Genomic DNA, 9,378 nt, shown 5'->3' on the forward strand with positions numbered 1-9,378 from the left:
CAGAAGCCTAATAATCAGCTTGGTAAAATCTTGCATTATACAGTAGATTTTCCTGATGGGAGTAATGCAGTGCAGTGCAATGCTGTCTTGTTACTATTGGAAACTTCAGCAATAATTGTGTTCATAAGCTCAACTTTTTCTCCCTTTTTTTTTCTGTTAAACTTTTCCCTGAGGTTTTGTAAAGAGAATCAGTTTGTTTCCTTTTTCTTTTTTTGACAGGACCACTTAATGAAAGTGGAAAAAAAGAAACAGGAACTACAAACATTGAAGGAACACATAAAAAAGCTATGTTCTTTTAGTCACCCAGAGGATCACCAGATATTACAAGGGAAGGCTGAAGACTGTTTCCAGCTCTTTCAGGAGGCTGGCCAGATAACCAGCCAAAGACAAGAAGCTCTGAACCAGCTTGCAGCGTTCCAAGAGCTACATGCTGCTGCCTCAAGTATCCTCCATCACTTGAGGCAGACAGTAGAGACAACAGGAAACATGGATAAGACTAAATCTGAACTTCTGGAGAAGGAACTGAGTGATGTCATTCAAGATATTACCAAATTAGAATCTTCTGCAATCAGTTTGGATGGAAGCCTTACTAAAGCCCAGTATCATCTCAGACATGGAAGTTCTGAGCAGAGGACCTCCTGCAGAGCTATGGTTGATCATCTGTGCTTAGAACTGGAGTCAGTTCAAAACCTGCTGGGTACCAAACAGAGTGAAGCAGAAGCTCTTGGAGCCTTGCAGAGATCTTTCATGGAACGTAAAGAACAGTTATTAAAGAGCATCGAAGATGTTGAAGAACAGGCTGATAAGGAAGGCTTGAAGGAGCCAACACTTCAGGCCCTTCAACAAAGGTAAAACTAAAAATCTTAGTAAGTATTTGAGCTCTAGTGTGTTTTGTTTGTTTGTTTTTTACTTTTTTTTTTCCACAGGATTATTGCATGTTTTGGCCAACTTTGGGTTCTCTCTAATCATTTCATATCTTGGGTTGGGTTTATTCCTGGGAGCTCTGATTTTCCAGTGGTATAAAGTCTGCAAAGAAAAGTGGCACAGTGGTGTAAAGTAGAAAAAGTCCTTGGACTCATCCAGCATAATTCCAAAAGTGAGTAGCCAGGACAAAAACAGAATCAGTCCAGAAAACTCAGAGGGTGCTCCATTTCATCCCTGGCGTATAGTTGCCTCTGGTACAGGACTGCATATTGTACCTTCACATGCTAGAGAGAGTATCAGAGTTATCATTAACTATAATAATGTACAGGAAAATTATGTAAAAAAGTTCTAAAATCTAAGAAAAATATTTCTAAGACTGTCACATGAGGTAAGGAAGCATATATGGATATATATACACATACAAACACAGAAGACCAGATTCTTATTTTAGTGACCGCAGCATAAATCCAGTGTCCTTTTCTCCAGTAGAGTTGTGCCAGTTGTACTGTTATAGCTAAGGCTAAAACAGGGACTAGAGAGACATTTAATATACTGTCACTTTTGCTTGTTTTCGTATTTCATTATTAGTAGTGGGCCTCTGAAGTCAATGTATAACAATTCTTTTAACTTGCAGATTAAGGGTCTTTAACCAATTAGAGGATGAGCTCAGTTCTCACCAACATGAACTGCAGTGGCTGATGGATAAAGCAAAACAAATAGCCCAGAAAGATATAACACTTGCTTCTGACATTGATAATGAGATAAACTGCTTGGAAGTTACGTGGGAGGATACGAAGAAAGTAATCCATGAAAAGTAAGTAGATGTTGGATATATTTAAATGATGGTGGAGAGTTACATTTGTTTTGGTAGAGAAAGAGAGTTCATATATTTAAGTGGTTTTGTTTTGGTTACTTTAGAAACTCTAATAAAAAAAATAATATCAGTAATAGGAATCGCATCCTATATTGTGTTTGGAAAGTACTTTACAAACTAATTTAATAAAGCAACATATCAGGCTTCAAGTTACTAACCAGACCGATCTCTTTATTATGGGCTCTTCAGTGCTTTTCTGAACTTGCCCTATGTTTGGAAAGACAGGTAGAGGTGTCTATACCTTTCACTTATAACCCTAGGTCTAGGCAGGCTGCTCATTTCTTGCTCCCAGCCAAGCTGATGCAGTTACAATACCCATCCTTTGGTTGAAAAACAGAAAAAAATCATCCTGTTTGCAGACTGGAAACATACCTCCCACTTTTTCCAGGGTATATGCTAAACAGTAGGCTGCAGACCCAAGCTCTTCCTTGCTTGTTCTCCTTCTAGTCTCAGGACTTTCATACTCTGCTGCCCAGTGTTCTAACTTCAGCAGAGGGGTAGAAAGTGCACACACCTATTCTATAGTTTAATGATTAGGGCACTATCATAACCAGTAAAGGGTGGGAGGGGGCGGCGGTCAAGTCCTTTTAGACTGAGAAAAGCCTTATACTTAGGTCTCCCACATCCTGAGAGAGTTGTTCTAGTCACTAGGCTATTGTACAAAAAACGGGTATGATCACCATTATGTGTGATAATGGTTGAAATTCATGTGAAATAGGTAGTGTTATTCCCTGCCCCCTTACCCCCCCTCCCCCCACAACACCCTCTATCTATCCGAGGAGATGTCTCTGGGGACTTTTGTGGAGTCTACCATGTTTACTCAAATAGAAGATAACCTTGATTATAAGATGACCCACTCAATAATTAGATTCTGTATATGGAACATTTGTAAATATATTATAATTTTCTAGGTATAGAATCTAATTACTGGAGGTCTGTCTTGAATTTGTCCTCCTCCCACTGCTATAGCAGGAAAAATAGATTTGGGGGGTCATGTAGTCCTTTGGTTTCTGCTCCCCTCCAACTTTTTTTCTCTGGCAGCCCCTTTCTCCTCTCCTTACTGTCAGACCCTGCTCCTGCTGAGCACATAGACATGAAGAGAAACATTGAAAACAATAATCTTGAAATTAAACATGGGTGTAGTAATTTGCATATAGTACCCATGCACTTAGTTTATCCAGAATTGATGCATGATACCTTCTTTATGAAACTGCTGCAAGTTTTAGCACAGGTACTCCAACACACACTTTTGAGCAGCATTTTGGCACCTACTTATATAGAGTACAAACTATTCATGATATTAGTCCAAAGCCAAAGGCTTGTGATTTATTACAAAGTTCATTGGGCTGGGCCCCACCAGAATCATAGCATTTTAAGCCAGAGTGATCCCACTGCTCAGCACTGCTCAGTAGGGCTGTGCAAAGCTTTGGATCACGATTCGGATTCAGAGATGATTCGGATGATTTAGAGGCCGAATCTACAAATTGAATTGCTGGAAGCTTTAGGGTTTCCGAATCGATTCAGAGCTTCCAAATCAATTCGGAAAAGATTCAGAGATTCGGCCATAGAATATAATGGGGAATCAATGAAATATCTATAACTTTGTTGCCTTTTGGCTGATTCAGATGACACTTGCAGGGATGGTAGCCTCTGCTGAGAACATGCCAAGTCTTGGGGCACTGGGGGGGGGGAAGATGACTACTGCAGGCCTGGCTGCTAAGCTACTGTGTTATCAATCAGTCATGATTCACTCAGGGACCAGCTCAATACACAGTAGCTAGCTACTAGATAACAAGTTAATGAGCAAGGATTAACACCTACAAAACCACAGGCTAAAGAGAGGAAAGAATCAATACAGAGCCAGGAACTGCTTCTGCCTGAAGACAGAGACAGTCAGTTGCACAAGCCCCCATGCCATGAGTTTTGCTGTCAGCAGCTAGAGTTGCAGGGCACCAGAACTCTCTGCACCTATTCCCTTGACAGCTATCAAACTTTGTGGCCTCAGAAGGTGCTAGCAGGCCTGCAGTTTTCACCCTGCTGCGCCTTAACACACACAATGTCACCCATGTCACGAGTTTTGCTTGTCTGCAGCTTGAGGTACAGTTTCCCCCAAACCCCTACACCCATATCCTTGAAACTTGGCAGGCTGTGTGGCCACAGCAAGAGCTACCATTCCTGTAGTTTTCACCCCACTGTGGCCTAACACACACACGTGACATGAGTTTTTCTTTCAGAAATCTGGGGTGCAGTTTACCAGAAGCCCCTACACCTAGCACCTTGAAACTTGGCATGCATCATGCCAAGTAGAGGCTACCATACCTGCACGTTTCAACTGAATCAGCCAAAACACAACAAAGTTATAGATATTTCATTGATTTCCCCATTATACTCTATGGCCGAATCTCCGAATCGGCTCCGAATCTTCTGAAGCAATTCAGCCTAATCGAATCGGAAAAACAATCGGAAAAACAATTCAGATCTCCAAATCGAATCTCTGGCTTCCGAATCAGATGAATCTGAATCGAATAGTTCCCTATTTGCACAGGCCTACTGTTCAGTCTGTGTGTATAGTCCAAGTACCCCCCCATGAAGGAGCCATGTGCTAATTGGCCCCCACTCATGACTGGAACTGGGTGTTCTTGTTACAAGTCCTGGGATGCTCAAAAAAATTATATGCAGATGAGGCGCAGAGCAACCTGGTTTAGCTTCACCTTATGTAGGGAAGAGCCACGTTAATTATATGTGCCAGGCTGGGAGAGGGGCCGAGGGTGGCAGGGGTTCTGGGTGAGCTGCATACCAGGTCATGGCTCACCATGACTTGAAATAGAATTTATGGTGTGGGGGTCTGCACTTAATCGACACTATCATATATCATAATCAAATGGGCTACGCTAACCTATTTTTCTGGTGCGTTCCTATCAGCCTATTTGCCCAATGTGGGCTGTGTTTTATAGTCATGCTCAGTGCTGTTGCATTAAATAAACTTCAGACAGTAAAAGTTCTGCTAACCGGCATCTTACAAGCCGGCATGCTCTACTAACCGGCATGCCAGCTTGTAAGATAAAGTGAAACCAGAAGTGCCTACCATGGCACTTCTGGTTTCTGTGAGCCCCACGGCCCAGGGCAAAACAGCCTGCACTGCCAAGCCCCCATGGCCCAGGGGCATAACAGGCTGCTCGGGGCTGTGCGGGGCCCGCCTCCCTGTCCTGCAGGGCCCGCCTCCCTGTCTCACAGGGCCCACAGGAGGGGCGGCGATGTGGCGGGAGGGGCGGAGGGATCCCTGAGACGCGGCGGAAGAAGCAGCAGCTGGGGCCGCTCAATTAACCAGCATATTTTGTTATCCGGCATCCCCCATTCACAGGGGATGCCAGATAACAGAGCTTTTACTCTAGTTGGTTTCTGTTGCTGAGCACATACTGCTTTTGGCAGCAGTTTAGTGATAGGTGATGTAGGAAGTAAAATTTTGTTGTATGCAATTATAAGAAAGGGTCTTTACACCTATGCCAACTAGGGGAAAAACTCATCTTGTATTTAAGCAAATATGGTAGGTGCCTCCAAAGAACAACTTACATTTTAAATAATGTATTGCCTAAAGAATGGAGTGATGAATGATCCAGACAGGTATTCAGCTTCTTCAACTTTCAATGTTGATGTTTCTACTATAAAATAGCACTGTGCTCTTCAGGTAGCATAGTTCAAAATCTTACTGATTGATCTATGAATTAAGGAACCCAGATTCTGTTACCAGTTCTGACATGTATCTGCTGTATATTTTTGGACAAGTGAATTAGCTCAAATACCCCTTTAGTAAAATGATACTGGGGCACCCTCTTTTATGATGTGCTTAGAGGTCACAAGACCAGAAGTGATATCACACAAGTCTTGTTTCTTCCTTTGGTATCTTCATGAGAAATTTTCCATGGTGAATTGCTTTATCACACTTCCAGAATGTCAGAGTAAACAGCACCTTTTCAAACACAGACTTTTTTTCCCACTGCAGACAGGAACAGTGTTCTACCCTTGTTGAACTGATGGGGGAATATCAGAGCCTAAAATCAGCTGTAACTAAAGTCATAGAAAATGCTGACAATGTGACTGTGACCAAATCTATTTTGAAGAATAAGGAAGATATCAGACGGGCTTTATCAAAGGTAATTACAAATATTTTAATTTAAAAGTGACCAGCTTGTTCATTCATTTCAATTAATTTGATTAATCAATTCTCTGTGTTTCAAGAAAAGTTTATCTGATCCTTGCTTAAATTCTGTTATAATATTTGTTCCCAAATCCTTCATCACTGAAATCACTGACAGGAACAGAATATACTTTGCCGCACTTATTGCAGGAAATTGTTTCCATTGGCATGCATCTAGTTTTCTGATATTTTTCAAGTGCATTTTAATGCCTTTAAGCATATTGAAAGGTAATTGTCATATAATTAGAAGCTTTGCATAACAGCTAAGAAATGGTATTCTACTCAAAGGTACTAACTCTTCAGGGGAATGAAATTGCATTTAACATGTTTCTAAAGCTTTTGCTGTAATGACTATTTGGAAAATTTGTGTTCAGGTTAAAACAAGTGAAAAGAAAAAAATGATTTTTGAATGTAGCACAAGGAATTGATTTTGCACCATCAGCAAATCAGCACCTGTTTCTAAAACATGATCTAGTTCTTGTTGCTGACCACTTTCACCTTATCCAAACTGATTATTCTGCTTCAACACTGGCCACTGAAAAGTGACCAGGCCTTTTTTGGCTATATTACATCTGCTTCAGTGAATTGCATTTGTAACATTCCAAATCCTACTGGTCAAAAATCACTCTTAAGCCAACAAGGGTCATCAGTGTGCACACTAGGTTTTGAGCAAAACAAACACTTCTCGAGATCCCTTATTATAGCTCTGCCAACATACCCTAAGACACACTGCCAACACCATCTGCTTGCACTTCTGTCTCAGGGGCTGAAAGTCTTTACAAACGTTATATAATTAAACCTCTCGAATGCTAAGTGAAATTATTACTCCATTGTATAGATGTGGAAATTGAGGGATAGAAAATTTGAAATAACTTAATCAAGGTAAACAGGAGGTTTGTTGTGGAGTGGGAGAAGAACCCAGGCCTGTTGTTCTCAGGGAGAGATTACACATTACAGCTAGCATGTGCTAACTCTAAGGAATATTAGACTGTATTAAAGTTACTACATACTGTGAGCAGTCACATGTTAAGAGTAAATACCCTCTCTAATGTGCACAGCTCAGACCTGCTGCTAGAGGGCTGTCAAGCAAGGGCATGGCTAAGAGCTGACAAGTCTGCTCCATATCCTCCACACTCTCAAGCTCTCTAGCTGCAGTATAGGTGGGGGAGAGAGGAAGGGCCTCCCATAACTCTGTTCACCAGATTAGCTCCCAGATCACCTCACCTTCCCCAATCACTCTTTCATCCCCATCAGCCCCTCCACCCCAATTCCCCCCTGCTGTCTTGATAGACATCCCAATTGCCTCCTCTGTCCCCCCAAATTACCCCCTGAGCACACCCTCCACTGCCGGATTGCCACCCTGCTGCCCCCGTTCCCCCCAGCCTGGATTGCCATCCTATCTCCCCTTATTGCCCTCCCTCCTCCTGCCAGATTGCCTCCTAATCATCCCTCTGCTCCCTGCTGATCTCTACCTCCACTGTGCATCTACCCCTCCACCCCAGATTGCTGTCCTGTGGTGGTTACAGTTGTGGGGGTTTCCTCTCCCTGCCTGCTCTTGGACTCTCTGCAACTTGCATTGCCCCTGCACACCCAGATCCAGCCCTTGTAAGGCCCCAGGGGAAGGGGGGACCAGGAGGAAGGGTGGAGAGCTGCCAGACAGCCATGAAGGCTAAATCTGGGTGTGTGTGGGTGGCACAGGCTGCAGTGAACCTGGGGGACCCCCTCCATTGCCACTGGCACTCTCAGGCTGGTCAAGGTGGCAGGGGGTGATGTGAGTGTGGAGGAGCAGAGGGGGCAGGAGGCAATTGGGGAGACAGAAGGAGTGATCGGGGTGACAGGGCAGTGATTTGGGAATGGAAGGGCCAATCAGGAGGTGGAGGGGGGAGACCCAGGGGCTGATGGGCGAGAAAGGGTGCAGTTTGGGAACCAGAGAGGGCTGAAGCCTAGCACTTCCCAACCATCTGCTCCTTCCTCCCTCTTCCCCCCTCCACTCCTGTCCCACCCCTCTGCCCCCAATTCACCCCTTTCCCCTCGCTCAGCACTCACCCCCTGCCATTCTCCTGCTGCCTGGCTGTCTCCAGCTCTCAGCCCAGGCTTCTGAAGTCCTGGATGATGGCTAATCTGCCTAGGAACAGTGCCTCATGGTATACTGGAGGACAACAAGTTGATGGTTTTATCTCAGTTGAACAACCAGAAGATAACTTGAGCTTGGTAGCACACCTCGAAGATAATCCTTGCTCAAAGTGGCATAACTTTAGGATGCCTAGAGGGCACTTAGCACTTATTAACAAGCCTTAATGTGCAATCATTCATGTTTTAAGTACTCTTAACATGGTCTAATTGTAACATGTAATCTCAAGCTCAGTCATGACCTTTAACTGTTGACTACAGGAATGAGTGAGACCATTAAATGTCTTCCATATGTGAAAGCAGATTTGAGTTTGGGTCTCTCGAGCTGGATGTCTGGAAAGCTAGATTTTTGTTTATTCCTTTAAAGTTGCAGTAAGGAAGCAAACATTTATGTTCACAGCATGAAACTGCCAAGAATGAACTGAATGATAGACAGAAAGACCTGGATGCCTTCACCAATAAAGGAAAGCACTTGCTAGCAGAGCTGAAAAGAATTCATAATTGTGATCCTATGCTACTGAAAGCAGATATGAACAGCACTGTGGACAAATGGCTGGATGTAAGGACAATAACTTATGCTTTATTTAGATGCCAGACTCAGTTTATATCCTGAGTAAAGTTTGCAGTATGTAGCATTCTCTTATGAACTGAAGATACGTTTCTCTAGTGAAGGTGACTTTGTAGTAAATCTCAGTGGAGTATTAATTAACATTCTGTCAACGGTCACATGCATATATTATGTGCATAGAGCGTGTGTGTGTGCACACACTGATTGTGTGTATATATGTGTGTGTATTTCAGGTACCTTTGCCAGCTATTAAAGAAGGTATTTTATGAAGAACTAAATACAGGATTGCATTTTACTATAAAGTAGTTATCTTAAATAAATACATCATTTGACTTGGATCCTCACCTGGCATAAATAAGTCTCTCTCCATTAATATCAGTTAGGCCATACACATTTCCACCCCCTGAGGATCTGTGTACATTATGCAAGGTGACATTTGACTGTTGCCCATTTTGAAAAATAAGAGTTTAAGACATCATACTTACAAAAGTGCATTTTAAAATCCCTACCTTGTATAATACATTTTATTTTTAGTATTCTTTTTATATTTACTAGTTTAATTAACAGTGCACATAAAATATATATTCGTGACTGGAGGGATCGCTAGCATTATGACACTTTAAAAGACAAAGGAAGTTTTATTTTGTTTTGCTTTTTTGGTTTTGTTTGTTTTTTACTTAAATTCAT

General features: G+C 42.5%; 1 protein-coding gene across 1 annotated transcript in view; it reads left to right on the plus strand.

Moving 5' to 3' along the window:
* Positions 1-9,378, plus strand: part of SYNE1 (spectrin repeat containing nuclear envelope protein 1) — a 522,133-nt gene that overhangs the window by 232,988 nt on the left and 279,767 nt on the right. Inside the window, 4 exon segments of the mRNA XM_025205597.1 lie at positions 220-848; positions 1,559-1,738; positions 5,799-5,949; positions 8,524-8,682. Coding sequence (XP_025061382.1) covers positions 220-848; positions 1,559-1,738; positions 5,799-5,949; positions 8,524-8,682 — 1,119 coding nt within the window.

The sequence above is a fragment of the Alligator sinensis genome, unplaced genomic scaffold (assembly GCF_000455745.1).
Source record: "Alligator sinensis unplaced genomic scaffold, ASM45574v1 scaffold1177_1, whole genome shotgun sequence".
NCBI lineage: Eukaryota > Metazoa > Chordata > Crocodylia > Alligatoridae > Alligator > Alligator sinensis.